Source organism: Passer domesticus, chromosome 16, assembly GCF_036417665.1.
Source record: "Passer domesticus isolate bPasDom1 chromosome 16, bPasDom1.hap1, whole genome shotgun sequence".
Lineage (NCBI taxonomy): Eukaryota > Metazoa > Chordata > Aves > Passeriformes > Passeridae > Passer > Passer domesticus.
In genome coordinates, this window is record NC_087489.1 from 868,739 (window position 1) to 887,575 (window position 18,837).

At 46.7% G+C, this 18,837-nt stretch overlaps 1 protein-coding gene across 4 annotated transcripts; it reads right to left on the reverse strand.

Moving 5' to 3' along the window:
* On the reverse strand, positions 1 to 18,646 carry PIGU (phosphatidylinositol glycan anchor biosynthesis class U). 4 transcript variants are annotated; one of them, XM_064391284.1, is made up of 12 exons: positions 18,434 to 18,642; positions 16,780 to 16,844; positions 15,444 to 15,503; positions 14,467 to 14,529; positions 13,104 to 13,213; positions 11,362 to 11,462; positions 9,564 to 9,661; positions 7,621 to 7,775; positions 6,960 to 7,103; positions 6,045 to 6,169; positions 4,179 to 4,321; positions 1 to 1,469 (listed from the first exon to the last, which is right to left on the reverse strand). In XM_064391284.1, exons 1-12 carry the CDS (start codon positions 18,561 to 18,563, stop codon positions 1,356 to 1,358), a joined length of 1,308 nt encoding a protein of 435 aa, XP_064247354.1. In that variant the 5' UTR covers positions 18,564 to 18,642; the 3' UTR covers positions 1 to 1,355. The 4 variants fall into 4 exon arrangements, 3 of the variants coding, with proteins under 3 accessions (XP_064247354.1, XP_064247356.1, XP_064247355.1); XM_064391286.1 differs by lacking the exon at positions 18,434 to 18,642 and adding an exon at positions 17,850 to 18,064; XR_010348342.1 differs by lacking the exon at positions 1 to 1,469 and adding an exon at positions 5,677 to 5,755 and having other exon boundaries at positions 4,190 to 4,321; positions 18,434 to 18,646.
* Positions 18,647 to 18,837: the final 191 nt, after the last annotated feature.

The following is an 18,837-nucleotide window of genomic DNA, read 5'->3' on the forward strand; positions in this document are numbered from 1 at the left end:
TCCAAAACTCGCACAGTTTATTTCGCTCCCGCCGGGCCCGCCCCAGGCCGGGCACAGCTCCCCCCCGAGCGCTGACAGAAGTGCAGTAAGGCAAAAGTTTGAATTGTCCGGAAAGAAAGGTCTCTTTGCACACCTGCCTGGGCACATCCATCTCTCAGCTGCTCGGTGCCCTTCGGCTGTCCCGCGGGAGCAGCGGCGATGCCGGAGGCGGCCGGCACACTCGGGTCACTGCATCTCAGTGCCACCACACAGCCAGCAGGGCTGGTGGCTTCACCCCAGTGTCACATTCAGGGGGCAGCAGCAGCAGCAGCTCCAAGGTGAGCAGGTCTGAGTACAGAGAGGAGTGGGGGGGACCAGGGGAGCTGATTGAAGGGAGCCCCCGAGCACAGCCTTGAGCCCTGCACTGACTGGCACAGGGGTGACACAGACAAGTGCACATCCAGCAGAGATAAGCAGCTGTGGAACAACTCCCTAACAGCAGTGGCTGAGACTCCTCCTGGATTTGGTCTGGGGCCTTACAGGAGATTGTGACACCTCCTGGTCCCAGCTGCTGCCCCAAGTGATCACAGCAGCACAGTGTGAGCCCAGCACTGCCAGGCTCTGTCACCCAACAGAAACTGGGAGCAGTGGGAGTCCATCTCCTCAGTAGTATTCCCTCTGAGACCTGCAATGCCTCTGTGCAACTCCGGGCATGGCTGTGTTGCTCCAAGGGGATAGAGCAGTTACTTGGTACCCACCTTGCTCCTCATCCCATCCCAGTTCTGGTTCCCACTTGTGCTGAGGTTACCAGGTGTGGCAGCAGCTCCAGCTGTCGTCCAAGGTCATCACCCTTGGTCACCCAACCCTTTCACAGCACCCACTATGACTGAGCACATGGGATTCTTCCAGATCCCTCAACAGCAGAGCCACCAAGAAATGGAATCTGCAGCCAGGACTGGGGCACCAGGTACCCAGAGACTGCCTCGTGCCAAGCAGGAGCATTACTGGTCAAAGCAGCGAAGGGGAAGATCCCCAGAAAAGCAAACATCTCCAAGAAGCAGTGGTGGAAAACAGTTCATGGTCTGAGTTCCAGCCCTGGGTTTAGCTCAGACACTCCTGCTCTGGCTGGACTGCCCAGAGCTGATGGCTGAGGTCGAAGTGAAAAGCACAGCTGAGGGGGAGGCACTGCAGCTCTGACAGTCTGTGCTGAGCCTGCAGCTCAGGGGGTTATTCCCAGAACCTCAGCCCTTTCTTCCAGTAGGTATCATTCCCAAAGTCAGACCTCATTCAGGGAACCTTCCCCACCCACCCCATGTACCCCAAGCTTTGCATGTTCCTCGGAGTGGCCCATGTCCCAGGAAATGGTGGTACAGTCCTTATTTCAAAACCAGCATGGCCTCTGTCCCGTCCTGCCTCGTCAGGTGCAGCCCGTGAGTGAGGTAGTACTCCCGCCGGAGGAAGGCATAGAAATAATCCGAGATGAGCAGGATCTGTGGAGTGAGATGTTCAGACACATCAGTGCTGCTTCAGAGCAAGGAATAAAGAGGGACACGTGTTGGTGACAGACCCTGTTGGGGGTTAAGCAGTTCCTGGGCTGTTCAGCACATGATCCTGGGGGAGTCACTGTGACCTTGGGACACCTTGTCCATCCCCTTGCCATATTAAGCTAAGGGAGACTCACATACAGTAGCTCCATAAACTGGCCAAAATGTACAACAATGGCAGGTCCAGCTGTGGCACAGCTGCACAGGCATCTCAGCTGCACCCACAGGACTCCTTCTGTCTATCTAGTGTTGTCCCTAGATCACAGGCTCATTTTAACTGGAAAAGACCTCTGAGATCACAAACTCCAACCTTTGACTGATCCCCCTCCGTGTCACCCAGCCTAGAGCACTGACTGCCACATCCAGGCATTCCCTGGACACCTCCAGGGATGGGACTACACCACCTCCCGGGGCAGCCCCTTCCAGTGCCTGACCATATTTTCTGTGAAGAAATTCCTCCTAATTTCCAACCTGAAGCTGCCCTGGCACAGCTTGAGGCCGTTTCCTCCCATCCTGTCCCTGTTCCCTGGGAGCAGAGTCTGATCCTCCACAGCTGCACCCTCCTGTTGGAGGTGCAGAGTGAGAAGGTCCCTGCTGAGCCTCCTTTTCTCCAGGCTGAGCACCCCCAGCTTCCTCAGCTGCTGCTGGGGCTCAGTTCCCTTCTCTGGACATGTTCCAGCCCTGTAATGTCCCTCCTGAACAGATAAGCCCAGAACTGGACACAACACTTGAGGTGCCTCAGCAGTGCCCAGCACAGGGGACAGTCACTGCCCTGGTCCTGCTGCCACACCATGGCTGGTAGGGGCCAGGTGTCATTGGCCTCTTGCCCACCTGGGCACACCAGGCTCTTGTTCAGCTGCTGTCGAGCAGCACCCCCAGGGCCCTTCCAGCCACTCTGCCCCGAGCCAGGACACGTTTGGCTGTAGTGAGGCACATGGTGGGACTGTTCCCACACCTGGGGGCCTTGAGATGGCAGGAACAGGTGACAGTAGATACTCTAAAGCTATAACTCTGGGAAGCTGCCACTGGTGGGGCAGACTGGGCTGTGACAGGGACCTGCTGGCTCAGTAGTGCCATTTGTCACTTAGCCTCTTGCAGCGTGACCTTCCCGCAGGACTGCTGCCCTCCATCTGGAAACAGAAGCAGGGAACTAGGGTGGAAAACCTTTTCAGTGCCAGCCCGAGCTGGTAGTGATTGTCCTCGTGTCCTAGCATGCAGATGCCACTTAAAGCATCCCTTTGGCACTATGTCACCTGAAGTGCACGGCAGTGCTAAGGGCACAGAGGGAGGGACAGTCAGAGCCTGCCTGGGTTACGGTGCAATACAGCACAGAAAAACACAGCAGCTGCTGCAGAGGCTCCATGGCAGGACAGGAGGGCATGGAGGAGCAGGTGGAGAGCAGGGGAAAGAGAAACAGGGCTGCAGACTGCTGAGGTCAGGGAAGAAAGTGTAAAGAACAGACCCAGGGAGAGGTCAGCCATGATCTGCTTGCTTTGCTGCACTGCTGACAGGCTCTGTCAGTGCAGGTGATTTTACCTTTAACTAAGCCTCTCTGCAGATAGCTAAATGGGAAAAGAAAGAGCTGAGGTGGGGATGAGGGCTAGGGCTTTCTCACAAGGAAATCAGACAAGAACTTGCTGTCTGCCTTTACACAGTGCACAAGACCTTGCAGGATCTGCTATGACTTTCTCAGGTAGGAAATAAAACCCTCTCAGAATATCAACAAACACCTGCTATTTCTAGTTAAAGTTTTACTATTCCTTTCATTCCATAGCAGGACCTGCAATGAACCACTCCCAGTTTCCTATCAGCCCCTCTTAGCAGAATCTCTGTTCTCCCTCTCAACCTATGCAGTCTCTTTTGGTTTTACCAAATCAGTGTTTTCCCCATTAATCAAGGGTAAAAGCAGGTGATTTTTTGCCCTGGCAAAAGTGTTCCTCTGGCTTTAGGAGAAGCAGACAAGCATAAATGGCTGAGGCACATTCAAACTAAAGGCAACTTTAACACGAAATGAAAATTCTGCTCACCCACACGTCAAACTGCCCCAGGGCTCAGGTACAAGCAGCACAGAGAAGAAAAAGGACTTACAAAAGGTTGTAACACCTGTGTACACTGAATTCCACCCATCAAGGGTGCTAAGCCCTGCTTTCCCTAAGGCCAGTGGAAGTTAAGTATCCAGAATGGCTCCAGGAAAGGCAGGGAGGGCATCACTGGGACTCTGCACGTGCTGCCTTGTTTCAGAAAAGCTGGTGCCATGTCCTTGAGCATGGGCAGCTCTCATTTGTCTGTTTTCTGGCCCCACTGCTACTGCCCTGAGGTCTCTCCATCTTTCCCCCTTAGCTCCCCTTCTCCATTCACTTGTGCTTGGCTCTGCCATACAGGGATGCTTTTTGTTGGCCATCAGCAACACAGCACAGAACCTGCAGTCAGCCGGGCTGGATTGTTAAACCACAGCTCACACCACAAGAGCTCTTTCCCATTGGTGTGACGGGTTGAGGAACAGGCAGAATCCAGGAGGAGAGCCAGGCAGCTCCTGTGCAGGACCACACAGGATGCAGAGAGCTAGCCCCATCCTGAAGGATTCACTGCTGCTGACAGGCCACCCCATCCAGCAGCCTGCCCCCAGTGCAGCTTCATTCACCTCATTCTACTGACCTGCCCTACGTTGAAAGTCAACGTGATGGCATAATAAAAATTGGAGTTGGCACTTCCTGCATAAATCCATAGATGCCACAGAACAGGGAACAGGAAGGAGCAGAAAATGAGCACACATGACAGGATGAAGATGTTCCGGAGGACTGTAAAAGAAAACCAGCTGTTAAAATGATGTATTACTGAGCAGTCATGGTCACACAACCAGCAATGGTATTTAGGGTGTGCAGGGGGTGAGAGGCACTTGCCAAGACATACTTTCCTCCAATAAGCTTCACAGGTTGCTTTAGTAACTTCCTGGATAGTGGTTATAAGAAATCCACTATATTTCCCTTCAAAATAAATACCTCTGCCTTTGTTGCAGTGTGAAATCCCCATGTGTAGCTCCTTCCTTCTAGATCCTGATTCCAAACACTCTTTCTTGGATGACTTTGGCTTTTTGGTATCTACACTACAGTAACCAGCAGCCTGCAAAAGGGGCCTTGCCAGCAACACCCCAATTTGGAAAGTAGAGCAGTTTAATCCCTTGCCTCATCAAGCTAATGACAAAGGAAAAAAATCAATCTGTGAGTTATAGGAAAAGATACTTTCTTGGGAGGTGGCAAAGAAATGAAAGTACCATAAAAGGAAGAAACTCATACAGGCCAAATGCACTGACACACACATGACATGGGGAGGTGCAAGAATCCAGCAGTCTGCCTGAGTATGTGTCAGGTGGACAAAAACCAAGCACAACTTTGTCTAAAACAGCTGGAAACTACCAGGCCAGGAGAGGTTTTGTTTTCTGTGAAGTGCTTATGCCTGTCCTTTCGTAGCACTGCTGTAATCCATCCTGACACTCATGCTTCTGTGCTTGGCTGCAGCTCAGCCCATGCCCATCACCCTGCAGCTGAGGACAGATGATGTTTTGGGAGCACTGTCGCATCCAAACCTCTTCCCACCTGTTTTAGATTTCTTGTTCAGTAGGTCTGCTCACACACTGCGGGGTAGGAGCCTGTGACAGATGATTGTCCCTCTCCCTGCTACAGCTGCGATGTGCTCAGGGCCAGCCTGGGGACTCCTGCCCTATTTGATCACAGCTGCTGGTCTCAGCTCTCCTGAGTCTGAAAGCCACAGAGCAGATGGTCTCCAGGTCTCCTGATTATGTCTCTACAACAGGCAGGTGAGCTGTCCATGAACACACCTGGCCTGGCTTGGAGGAGGCTGCAGCGAAAGGCCTGGACAGCCTGGCAGGGGTGGTCAAAGCAGCTGGTTTAAGCAAGAAATGCCAGAAAAACACAACACTTCAAATCTCCCCATGGAAGCAGGTTCTATAGACTGAGCCTGAGAATCCACAGGAAGCTCTCTGTGATTTCAGGAGTTAAAGAGGATCTTTTTGAAGCATTTAAGAAAGTCTGGACAACTGCTTGGAGTAACTCAGTTACTTTCACTCTCAGCAAACAAGCAGATACAAAACAAAGCACAACTGCAAGATTCAGCACTTTAAGGCTGGGGGACTCACCAAATGCAGGAGCACTGCTCAAATTACACAGCCTTAAATGGGAGTGAAGCATCTGGAGGATGCAGGACTGCAAAAGGTTCTTATAAAAAAAAGATAATCTTCAGAACAAGTTGGAGAGAGGGGGAAGAGAAGGTACAAGTGAAAATTCCCTCCTTGACCAATTTAAACTCAAATCCTAAAAATATGTTAGGGACTGTATCACCAGAGGAAAAAACCTCCAAAATCCAGCCTCCTTCTAGACACCCCATGGAAGCCATGAGAGCCTATGAACTTGGGTCTGGTTTGGTTTAGTGGTGACCATTTAATTTAATTATTTGGCAGGCCCTTTTCCATTCCAGATAAATAATAATCAAGCATAAAGAACTTACATCTGTAAAGGTGGCTCCAGACTGGAAGGAAGGCCATGTACAGTGCAACGTCTCCCACGGTGGGATAGGACTTGAAGATAGAAATGATGGCGAGCTGGACAAACAGGAAGAACACAGGGTGTTCCCTGGAATGGAAAACAAAGGCTAAGGAGATGCAGTAGGGCCTCTGGAAACTGCAAATGAATATCAGCAAGGGCACAGATGTGCTGCAGGACAGGCTCAAAGAGGCTCCTGCAGCCCTGTTGTCTCCAGACTAGGCTCCGAATGCTGGATGGGGTGGATGGAGCTGCCCTGCACAGCAGCAGGGTCAGGGGAGGCACATCTGCCACAGCCCTCACCCAGCAAGTTCAGTGAACATTTACACCTGCACTGTGCTTCCCAGCTCTGCCTTATGCACCAGAAGCAATTAGCACCTGCCCTCTGATGGTAATTTGGAGAAGCCCAAAGCCCACAGTTATTCCTCTGGTACAACTGATTTATCCAGTGCAAGCCAAAGGGCAAGCTCACAGAGAATCCAGGTGTGTTAATGGGTGTTTTTATCAGAAAGAAGTAAATGAAGTCAGATAGAAAGATCCTCAAGTTTCCACATTTCTTCTGACAATGAAGAGCTGGAAGTTCCAGCCAGTTCTTGCTTTCTGACTACACTGCCTTATGCTGGCACTTCTACAGCCTCCATTTCTGCTGCCTCTGCTGATGCTTGCAACACAGAGTTCCAGTGCAGAGACCAAGACACTCTACTTAAGAGGAAGTGAAACTTCCTCTTAAGTAATGAGGGAAATGAGGAGGATAAGCCCTGTTAAAAATCTTTTTTAGGCTTGTAGATCAAGAGATCCAACTTCAGCCTTAGAAGCATCCACTGGATAACTTAAGAGTAAAAAAAAAAAAAAAGTGGTAGAGAAACACATCCATACTTACTTTAACTTTATTGCCAAGGGAATGGTGTAGAAGAACACATTGATTTGAAACACACATACAAAGAAAAGACTGAAGTGCTCAAACATCTCTGCAAAGAAGTACCAGAAAAGGCCAATATTGGGTGTCAGGTCTGGAACAGAAAGGCTGAAATTTGAAAAGAAAGCAGTGGTAAATTTTTTAATGGCTGCTCTTCCCTGCCCTGCTTTTGTTGCATTAATTAATCATTGTGTGCTACTGTATGTAGGTCCTAAATTGTAAATCCATGAAAGAGAACCAAATGATGAAAACACAGAGAGCAGGTTGAAATTCTGCTGAGGAATCCTTCCTGATGTCACAGTAGGATTTAAACTATTCTCAAGCAGACATTTCTCCACAGAGGAATATTTCACAGCCATGGTAGCTCAACAATCAAATCCATTTCCAATCACTCAGTGGAAAACAGCTCCTGTCTTTAATTTTTGCTATTATTTATTTAACAGAAGTTGGAGCTGGCTAATGGCTGCTTTCCTCTACATATTCTTTCTCGTATTGCATTGCCAGTAAATCACAGACCACACACTTCCTGGGTCAAGCACACACCTGTGTGTGATGGGCAAGAAATAATCTGGGTGGGCAGGGCAGGGCCAGACAGAAAACCACCAGTAAGAATCTTTATACTTACATAAACCCATAAACAGATGGGATAAAATCCCAGGAGTTGAGTAGGAAGAAGGAGAGACAGATGATCACCACCAGGCTGCACAGGTACAGGGATGCATACTGCAAGGTGTAGAGCCAGAAACTTTTGCTTTTCAGTTTGATAGGTATGAACTGGCGCTGAAAGAGAAACAGAAGCACCTCATCAGGTGGAGAGCCACAAGAAAGCCTGAGTGTTCATAACATCATTTTAAACTGATGAAAGAAAGCATCAAACATTGGCACTATGGCATTTGAAGGAGCAGCTTTCAAGCACAATTTGCTTGTTGTTCTTCCCTCTGGCCAATTAAGTCACACACATTGCACACACTCTCAGAGCTGTGTTTGACAATACAGTAGCAAAGCTGATCATTTCTGCTTGCAGTGAGTCCCTCCTGTGAGCATACACAGAGGTGAAAGATTTACACCCCTCCTCACAGCTGCACTGGTACCTCAGATGTTTGCATTACTGCACTGGTGCCTGTCCTCCCCTGCATGACCCCACTGCAGGGGGTGATCAAATGCCCTGCGCCAGAACCCCCACCCTGTGGCACTCCTGCTCTGCTGAAATCAGGGCAAGAGGACATCCACTGAGCTCCTAAGCAAAAAGGAGCCCCTCTGAAAGGTGGCTTCCTCAGACAAAGTCCTACCACTGCCACATGTCCCTGTAACATGACAGGGATATCTCAGTCCCCAGTCAGGTCCCCTGACTGCCTGTGTACAGACAAACACACACAGGGGCCAACACCTTTGGGAACCACTCAGCATTCTGCAGCTCCAGGTCAGTGATGTGGCTTTTCCATTTGGCCCTGGGGTTTGCAGTGACAGGATATGTGTAGAGAACTTGCCCTGCTGCTGTGGGCCCTGGGTTTTCTCAGTTGTAGTGGGTTTAATGTCACTTGCTAGGACAACATAAGCAACGCTATCAAAAATTTTGGCAGGACAGATTGAAAAGAGCAGGAGAAAAGTGATTTAATTCTGTACAAAGAAAGCAGGAAAGTTCATTTACAAATTTAGATAAAAGGACACCCACTGGCGTGACTGCCTTTAAAAGCTGCAAATTAGGCAATCACATATCAAAGCACTTATTGTGTTTGTGTTGTATTATTGTTTGTGAATTCAAAGTACAATGCTTGCACTTCACTCCCAGTTTACTTTGACTAAAGTTAAGAGACCCAAAATATTAAAGATATAAATTCTCCTAAAATTCATCAAACTGAAAAAGCAACACTGACTCCACAGTTCTTCGCCAGTAAAGACTAATAACAATAAAATTTCTGAAAAAAAGAAGAGACATTCATGTCAGAGCAAGAAAACTAATCGGAACTGACTTCCATTCTGTCTGGAAGCTCAGAGATTTGAGAACAGGCTAATTAAGTAAAGATAAGCTATAAACATCATCAGAAGTAACAAAAAGACTGGTGAAATGCACAGCAGCAGCATTCAGAATTTTAAGTACTTAAAATACTAAAGATTATCACAAAGTGTTCTGTGAAGTGAGCTGAGCCTCTGCTGCCAAAGCCTCACCTTGCTGCCAAAGCAGGATAAAATTAGCAAGGGCAGTCCTGGTGGGATTCAGGGTCTTGCTAATGGAGAGAGAGAAAGGACAACCAGCCTCTTTCCAGAACATGCCTTTTGCCATTAAACCCCAAACCAGCATTTTTTAATTTCTCTGGGTCTGAGCCCCTCATTGCTGCTCACACAACACAAAGAGCAGCACTTATTTTGGGCAAGCTAAACACCAGCCAGTTCTGCAGACTTCCTGCTCCCTTCTCTCCAAGCACAGGCATTCCCATCCAGGGTTCACACTTGCCAAGGCTTGAGGAGAGTCACTTCTTCTGAAACTTGGCACTTGTCTGACTCCCCTCCCCAGGACTGTCCTGCACAGCTACAAGAAGACAACAGGTGCCAAGAGGTAGAAATCACTACCTGTAGAAGGTAAAGCAGTGCTGGAGCAAACAGGGTGAGAGGGTACAGTGACTGGTATGTTGCTAAGGCCAGGAACACAGCACTGAGGAAGGCACTACCTGCAAAGAAAAAAAAAAAGTTTATAAGGAACTTTTAGTATAAACAGCCATACAGACAGGAAGTCCAAATGGGAAGAAACTCATAATCCTCTGCAGGGGATTCACAAGTACCAGGACACCACTTAAAGGAGTTTTTAGCAGAATGCATCCTGCAGGGTGTCCTCTTGTTAATGACATTTTGAATGGAGAATGACTCCATAGCCATAATGAGCCATAAGAATGAACCACTGGCTGGTTTGTATCTCCTGTCACTCACACAGAAAGAGATTCATATATGAATATAAATATATTCATATTCAGATTCTATATAAAGCCCATGCTGGCTGCTGTTAATGCATGGGAATGCATTTACTTCAGTCATATCTGTATGGAAGAACTGCCACACTGGGCTTGCTGGATAACCTCATCACCAGAACGTGTTGCAGCCTCAGCAAAGCTGTGTGCAAGAGAGCAAGCAAAGTCTGCACTGAAGGAGTGGAGAAGCATTAGCTCTGCTTTACTGATACCAAAACTGAGGCACAGCTACAGACTGAGTGGAAATCCTCTGTAAAAATAGAGCTCACACAGCAAGAGCTCTCAGAGAGCTCCTCTCTGCTTCCTCCTTTGAAAGGGAAAATACAGGGTTACCTGGTGATGAGCCTCTCCTCTCTTCAACTACACTTTCCTGACAGAAACCTTCCTATCCTGTATTTTATCCACTGTTCAGTTGTGCACAGATCTAAATAAGTGATTCCTAGAAATCACAGCCACAACCTGATATCCTCTTTGCCCACTTAAACTCTAAAATGCCACACTCCCAGTCAGGGACAAACCACAAGACAGTTTTGTCTACCACCAAACTTTTGGTCTCAGGGTACCAGTGAACAGTAAATCAGTTTAACTAAATAGACCCTACTTGTTTGCTATTGCAAATGGTTTTAAATTAAAACACCTCCTGACTCAATTAGCCAATAATTATAGGAAAACTTTCTTTAGATAAAAACTATCTTTATCAGTCTAGGCCCTGCTGGAGACCAAAGATCAGACTAACCTTTCCTGTGATCCAGTAGAGAACTCCTTAAAACTTAGGTGACTATTACAAATCACATAGGCTAAAAGATTTCAGCACTGGGGAGTCAAAAGAAACAGAAAGCTGGCATTATGTAGAAAATGAATGAAATTCTGACATAATCTACTCCTCTGGGCTGGTTTGGGTCTTTGGTTGCTGCTTCTGCTTCCCCAAAGCTTAACTAGTTCATTTCAAACCATGTTTACAACTGAGAGTGAAAGCCAAATAATAGCTGCAGGCAAATGCCTGCTTTTGAATAAAAGTTCAGGATAAGCTTTGAAAATAAATTGTGTATGACATTTAAGTGCATATTCACATACAAAAGAAGAGCAACAGAGCTCTTGTGTTCTGCAACACACAGATGTGTTTCTTCCTGAAGAGAAAACTATTTGAAGCCAAGCAGGAAAAGGAGTCAGTTTTTAATGTAAACTCGGGTACACTGAGGTGAAAGTTAAGTTTTCATTTGACTATAAAGTCTTTGGATATCACAAATTCATGTAGAACTTTGACCTTGTTTCAGTCCTGTTTGTGCCATGTTTCATTGAGATCTTTGTAGCGATCCTATCTGTAAAGTTCCCCCTGGATTTATTTTTTGGTACATTTCTATCTTTCTAAAAAGTCATAAAGAACCCTTTTTTCTTCACTGTGTTACCTTTTATTGTAGCTAAAATGAAGAATGCAATGACAGAGTTGTTGATGGCGCAGGTGGACTTTGCCACACAAGACATCACAGTGTAGGGGTTTAACAGGTAGCTGAAAAAGAAAAAAGCTCAGGTTACATCCAAAGGAGCATCTAATTAGAGAGATGTTCAAAGAAAAAAAAGATGCACTTTGCCTTTTCTTGTTGTTTATTTACATTTGATGGGATCCTCTCATCAGTAAATTAATTCAGCTGAACAGGTTCTTCAACCTGAAGCAAAAACCAGACCTCTGGATTGCAGACTTGGACACAGGGGCCACAGGGAGCCCACTACAGAAATGAGACATTGGGAAGATGTCCAAAATGCAAGTTCTGGCTTAGCAAATGACTACCAAAAATGTTTCTTGTTTTGCAGAAGCATTATACATTTACTCAGTCAGATCTAGGATTATCTGATCCAAAGGAAACTTTTTCTGCTACTCACACCTACTACTTCTGAAGAGGAATAAGGAGAAAACATGATGAGGAGAAATCTGAGAAATAAGCAGATTTTCCCACAACCTAACCACTCTCCTGCTGTGGCAGAGCAAGCCTTTACCTTCACCATGGCACTATCTGAGCACAAAACCAGCCAGCCATGCAAGACTGGCACATTTTAACTGGAATTACAGAAAAACTCTTAATGACTTTCTGTTCCTGAATTCAGGCACACTTTAGTTAGCAAGCATGCCAGCTCCTTTTGGAAATAAGAATTACAATAATCTCATTTAAGTAGGTTCAGAACAAAGAAAAAGGTTTGGAGGACTACCAATACAATAAGTATGCCAATAACTAAGAGTCAGTAGACAGGGCTGACAATTTCCTAATTCTCTCTTTATATTTTCCTATGTCTCTAAGTCCCAGTCTGTCTTTGTCAGTGTTTCCAGAAGGCAGCCTACAGCAGTACAGGTACAATTTAATGCCAACTTTGCTGTGGCAATGTGCAAAACAGTCTGCAATTTGCCCACTTTACCCTTCTGGTCACGGGGACTGTGCCATTTAAAAAATTCATATGCAAATAAGAAAAAATGGCAATTTATCTAATGGAGAATTCTCTCTGATACAGATCAATTTGGATAATTTCTTTGTGTCAAAATATCAATTAAAAAAATCTGTAACAGTAGGCACCTTGCTTGCGTATTAGTTTAGTTGAAGCCTTCTGAAATAAAAAAATGTTTTGTATATAGAAGAATACCAAGGCATGAAATTAATAAAATGACAACATGAAAATATCTTTTAACTGTTATAAGCAATTTGGGATGTCCAAAGGGTGAAATTTGATATATTCAAGTTGTGATATTCAGCACACATTCAGATATTTTGTCCAGCTGCTGAAAAATTCTCCTAAACTTTTCTGAAGACACCATTTGGAAGACATTGGATCAATTTTGATATGAAATTTGATTATCATACAGGCAACATAAATGGGAATGTGATCTGTGCTGACTCAACATTGCTGCTACCCAGATAATGACCTTGCTGCTGAGCCCATCTCAAAGGGCCTGAGTGAATTCACTCGTTGACAACAAGCACATGTAAATGCATCTGATTTTCACATTCAAACTGAGTATTCAGGGCAAATAGGAAATTCAGAATTTTTGCAGGAAAGAAAACCAACTTTTGACAGTTTTTGAAGGCCCAAATGAGACAAATAAACCCCAAAAGGAGCTGAGGAACCAAAGCAGCCCACGGCAGCCTACAGGAGCAATACTTACAACAGTGCTACCTTGAGGGGGATGTAGTGCATCTCCATGGGTGTCTGGATGAGTTCAGCCACATCTGGTGCATATTTATCCAGTTCTATTAGGAGCTTCTGCTTTTTGAACTGAACAAGGGAGAATGATCAAAGACTGTGAGAACAGGAAAGCCATTATTTTGTACTACTTGTGTAATTCTATTTCATATTGCTCAGCCAGTTACCTGGGGTTTCTATTGTGGAACATATTCAAGCCCCTGGTGTGAGCTAGAACTTATGTGAGGAGTTGTAGAGAACAAAAAACCCCTATCTTTCCCCAAATACTTAAAAACTGAAGTGAGAGTCAGGAGGAAACAGATATTTTCTACTTGTTTAAACTTCCTTAATTACCTGTGTTTATGTCTTGACACAGCTACCAGTGAATTCACCACACTAGAGTCCAATATTCAATCTTCCTAACACCTCTCTGGATCTCTAATGAAAAACTAACTTTATAAATTCACTGTTCAACAAACAAGCCCCTGAAAACCCAAACTCCATACATATGCAGTCCTTGTTGTTTTAAAGATGGATACTTCTATGACAAATCTCTCTTCAATCTCTTTTGTTTTAGGAGGCTCTCTATGGAGACAAGAGAGAAACCTGAAATATGAATTTACTGAATTATGTTATGGTGAGACAGAAGGACAGAGATGCTAGCAGTACATTCTCAACAACTGAAGTAACTCACGTGTGCAATTCTTACATGCCTGCAGTTCTATCCTGAGTTATTTCCTTAAGCACAAAGTCAGAGGACAAGGAACAAGCTCATAGCCTGGTGGGATACCACAGAGATGCTGTAGAAAATGTAGTCCCCTGCTGATGTTGATACCTAATCCCCACCCCTCTGGAACTGCAAAGAGCACAGCACTGCTTACACAAAATGTTCTTTGAGAGCTGGGAGGAATCACTCACCTCCAAATACACATCCTTATCATTTGAAGGGAATAAGCAGTGTTTGATGTCAGACTTTCACATAATAAAATGCTCACCTGAGAACTGCTGGAAGGTTTCACTCCTTCCTTTACACATTTTTAGTCTGTGCTTTACTTCATGCTCATGTGCAAAGAAACCCTCTCCAAGGTATAACACCCAGGGTGGAGAAGACTGTACAGTGCTGTGATCACCACTCGGTGTGTAGCTACACTGTGACAGTGCCACAACAGAACTCAAAATGCCTCAGCTGTCTACCACATTCAGTCCTGTTTGTTTATCATTAAAATATGACCAGATTTACTGCAACAACAACTTGACACTGCATCCTCTGGCACATATTTTCTTTGGCCCAAGATAATTACATTTGCCAAGAGAAGAGGACCAGCAACACTGGGAAGTCAGCTTACCACAACTTTGTTGAAGTCCTGGATTGCCAAGTAAAGGGCAACAGCAGTTAGCACATCAGTTATCTAAAAAAGCAAGGGACAGCCTGATTGTAAGCAAAACAAACAAATGGAGAAAAATATATTGCATTTAACAGGGGCTCTGATCTGACTCAGATCAGGGGAACAAAACGCAAGCTTTAAAAATCCTGAAAGGCTGACTTGTACAGTGCTCTTATACACCACTTCACCTTGGAGACAAGAGCTGTACAAAAACATTTATATTCACAAAACACGAGAATAGGGAATTAAGAGGAAAGAAACTGTTCATGGAGAGCAGCACGTGAGAGTAATAGAGAGAATCACTGGTGTAGTGAGAGCACAGCAACACTAGGGCAGTGCCCGGCTGGCTGCACCCACCTGGCCACCAGGGCAGCACAAGAGCACCTTGAGCTGCCCCAGACTGCCCAGGCAGCAGCACAGGGCACATGGCATTGGCTCAACAAGCCCTGCCTGGCAGGGATCTGGGCACAGAGGCTCCACTGGGTGCTGTGTGCAGCCAGCTACAGCACCTCTGTCCTTCTGAATTGTGCAGAAGAACTCTGAGAACAATTTACAAGAGAGATTTGGGGGATGAAGCCATTTATATGTTCCTTGCTCATCTGGGGTTTGGCAGACAGAAACAGCAGCGTAGGCATTAGGCTGGGGGGACACAGGATTTTATTACCTGTGAGACACAACATTTGAAATTTGAAATAAAATGACACCTTCCTATTTCTGTGTGGGGATACTTACCTAAGCAAGAACTCACAAAAAAGAAGGAATATGTACAAGAAGGGAAAAGCCTGAATGTGGGCTTGTGCAGGCAAAGCTGCCTTTCTAATTAACCAAGCTCAGCAGGAATTTGAGCTACAGGGAGGCTGAAGGACTGAAAAAAGAAAGTCACACTCAGCATTTCCCTGAATGGAACCTTTCAGGAGAAGCTTTCCATGAGCACTTACCATGAATACCAGTTCAGCATATTCAATTAGGAAGTGAAAGAGATAGATTATCAGCGGGGTCTGAAAGAACAAAAGGGAAATCCATATCAAACACTGTCCAGATAAAATACTGGTGATTTGATGAGACAAGCTACCAGAGTTGAGCAGTTCTACTAGATGCCGCCAAAGGCACTTTTCTTTGGTCTATACTCCAACACTGGTATTCCTGAGCAAAGTGATTAATTCAAGCACACTTACTGGTCTTTTTCCTTGCAAAGTTCTCAATGCACTTCATAAAAGACATCATCAACTCTGAATTCTACTCCAACTTTTCAATTCTACTACAACAGTGGTAGACTTACAATAGAAAGCATACAAAGACCACTTTTAGAAAGTATTTTTTTAATAGAACATTATTTTTCAGATTGTCTGCAGGTCCTTTTAAAGGTTTCCTATATAGCCGGTTCCCCTGCTGTTTAGATGTGTCTTTTATAATGCATAAAGAAGAAAGTATGTTAAAAACATAAAGCTGTAGGGTTACAATCCTCTTACTTCTAGAGTATTTCCTTTTTAAGGTAAGAGGAAAAGTATGTTTCTGAACTATTCCCATCACACAAAAGCTTAGTCTGGAAGAACTATATTTACATGCTGCAAATTCAGCCTTCACTGTGAGAAAATAAATTTGTTTTTAAAAAGTTTAAAAATAATGTGATGGTCTAAATAAGCATGGGGAAATATTTCACAGTCTGGGAGAAATTATGTCTAAAGAAATAGAATTTATTGAAAAGAATCCAATTTTCAGAGGATACCAAGTCCCTGCTTCACCCCAGGTGACATAATGTGTGAGTGTATCCTCACGTCAGTAAGGGCATCCAAGGGCACAAAACCCCACAGGTGCTTAAGTGCTTTTGCAGGAATAAGGTGTTTTCAAGATGAGGAATAAATAAACTGCATGCTTGTGCTAGTATGAGAATTTCTGCAAGTGCAGAGACTCCAGGTGTCGATACCCTGTAAATCCTACCAGACTCACAGTGACACTGCTCCAGCTTGTGCTGACAGGAGCAGCTGGATGTGAACAGAGTATCTGACTTATTACAGAGTCCCCCTGACTCAGAGTTTCTTTATGCAGCAACAAATATGACACTGCACAGGGAATTCACTGGGATTACCTGGATGTCCTTGTGCTGGTCACTGCGTAACCACTGCTCAGACAAACCACACAACTTCAGGTTCTCTGCAGTCTTTTTTGTCTTTGGGACAAAACAGGCCCCCAGCCTTCTACAGGCCCTGAGCAGCCAAACTAAGACCCCTGCCACTGGAATATCACATTTAAAAACCAGCATGCAAACCAACCAACCTCATGAAAAATAGCTCCAGAGTATGGCGAGACCCCTAAATCCAGCAGAGCTAATCCTTCGACCACTGAAACAGACAAAACACCTGCATTAGAACCCTGTAATGTGGGAAGTGAGAGACCCCGTGAGGGTAAAATTGCAGTTTTCAAAATACTGACACTCTAAGAACATCACCCATAGAATGGGTGAAACCATACCTGCCAGAGCCAACAGCCAGCCAGCAGATTCACCCCAGCTCTGTGCATGTTCCTGCATGGGCACTCATCACCTATTTATTTGTTTCAGCTAAAAATGTTCTAGATGAAGTCTTGGCCTTAACTCTATATAAATCATATGCACAATTATCTCCTCCCATTAAGTGACACATGGCATCTATGCTGGAGAAATACTTAATTTCAAGAGGACAGCCACAACATAATATGGAACTTGAACTGTTTTGCCCCATTAGATGTAGAGAGGCCTCAAACGTCCAAAATCACAAGGGAAGAACAGAAATGAACACATATTGCCAGGCAAAGCTAAAAGCTTTATCTCTTGTTGAAACTTCCCGGCATTTTATAGCCTTAATTCAACTCCTTTGTGCTCATGGAGTTACAGCTTGCCCTGCAATGCATGTGTGTGCTTTTCCATGGAATCTCCATCCTCCTGAGCACACAGGTTCCCTGGGACTGAGCTGTAGGCAGTGACAGAAGCTAAGGGAAACAGGCCATTTGTTCCAAGGGAAACAAGCAGGACACTGCAGGAAAACACAAGAGGTGCTCTGAACAAGAGTTCAGTGATACAGAAATATTTCTGTTAGAAACAGAAATCTATTAGAAATAGATTCTGGCTGCCACCACCTTCCTGTATGGTGACAGCCCAGACTTTTCAGGATGATCCCACTTTCCCTCTTCACTATCTAGATACCTACCTTGGTGCTCTAAGGTGGTACTTACAAAGATTCAATAGCACAGGAAGCATGAAGTGCTCTATACAGTGGGGCAGAGGCCTCAGGTCATCAAATACACTTGTACTTTTGATCTTTACTACTTCCGGCTGCACTTTTCCACCCCAAAATTGCAAATAATTTTACCTGCATAATAACTGGATACCAGAGGGACATCTTCAAAATAAATTAATGTTCCTAAGGCTCAGATGAAACACAGCTGACCATCACTGAAAAGCCCCGGTTAGCCAGGACCTCACTCAGCGTTCAGAAGAGAATTTGAATCGCCGATAACGTGTGGGGACACCAGCAGCCAAGGCAAGAGAAGCGGGGCCCGTGCAGGGACAGCGGAGCGGGCCGGGCCGCGGCGGTGCAGCCACGGGCTCTGCGCACGTGTGTGACACGGCCGGTGCCCCCGGGCAGCTGTGCCCGCCCGGCTCCAGCGCCAGCCCCGGCCTCTGCCTGCAGGCCGCCCCGCGAGCCGCCAGCACCGCTCCCACCGGCTGCTCCCGGGCACAGCTGCTCGGGGCCTCTCCTGCAGCTCTGGTCCGGAGCCGGGCGAGCACGGCCCGGCCCTGCCCGGGGCGCAGCCGGGCGCGCTCCCCGCGGAGCCGCTTCTAGCCCGCCGCCCGGCCGGGGTCCGGCCGCGCCCGCCCGGCTCGGGGCTCCCGCCGCCCCCGCGGGGCTCGGCCCGGCCAGCAGCGCCCCGGCCCGGGCTCGCCGGGCCTCACCTCGCTTCCAGGCGTTCAGCGGCGACGCCACCTCGACCCGCTCGGCGATGAAGGCGGCGAGGCTGGAGCGGTAGAGCGCGGCGCGCACCGTCACGGCCGCCAGCACCACCAGCACCAAGGGGGCCGCCATCCCGGCCCGCTCCGCCGCTGCCGCCGGCTGTAGTTCCCGGGCGGCGTCGGGGAACACGCCGACAATGAACCGACCCGCCCGGGCAGACTACATATCCCAGCAGCCCTCGCACCGTAGCTTCCCGGCACATCTCGGAACTACGGCGGCCGCGGGGGGACGAAATTAGCAGGAGCGCGCTTGGAGGGGACAGACCGGGTCCCGCTCCCGTGCCCCCATCTGTCCCGTTCGGCCACGAGGGACAGCCCCTCCTCCGCCGGAGGACACGGATGGGTTT

Coding starts and splice junctions, on each gene's coding strand:
- PIGU (XM_064391284.1), bottom strand. CDS start 18,563: ATGGCGGCCCCCTTGGTGCTGGTGGTGCTGGCGGCCGTGACGGTGCGC. Junction 11,463..13,103: donor CCCCTCAAGGTAGCACTGTT/GTAAGTATTGCT, acceptor TTTCTTTTTCAG/CTACCTGTTAAACCCCTACA. Junction 6,170..6,959: donor CCCTTGGCAATAAAGTTAAA/GTAAGTATGGAT, acceptor TTTCCATTCCAG/GGAACACCCTGTGTTCTTCC.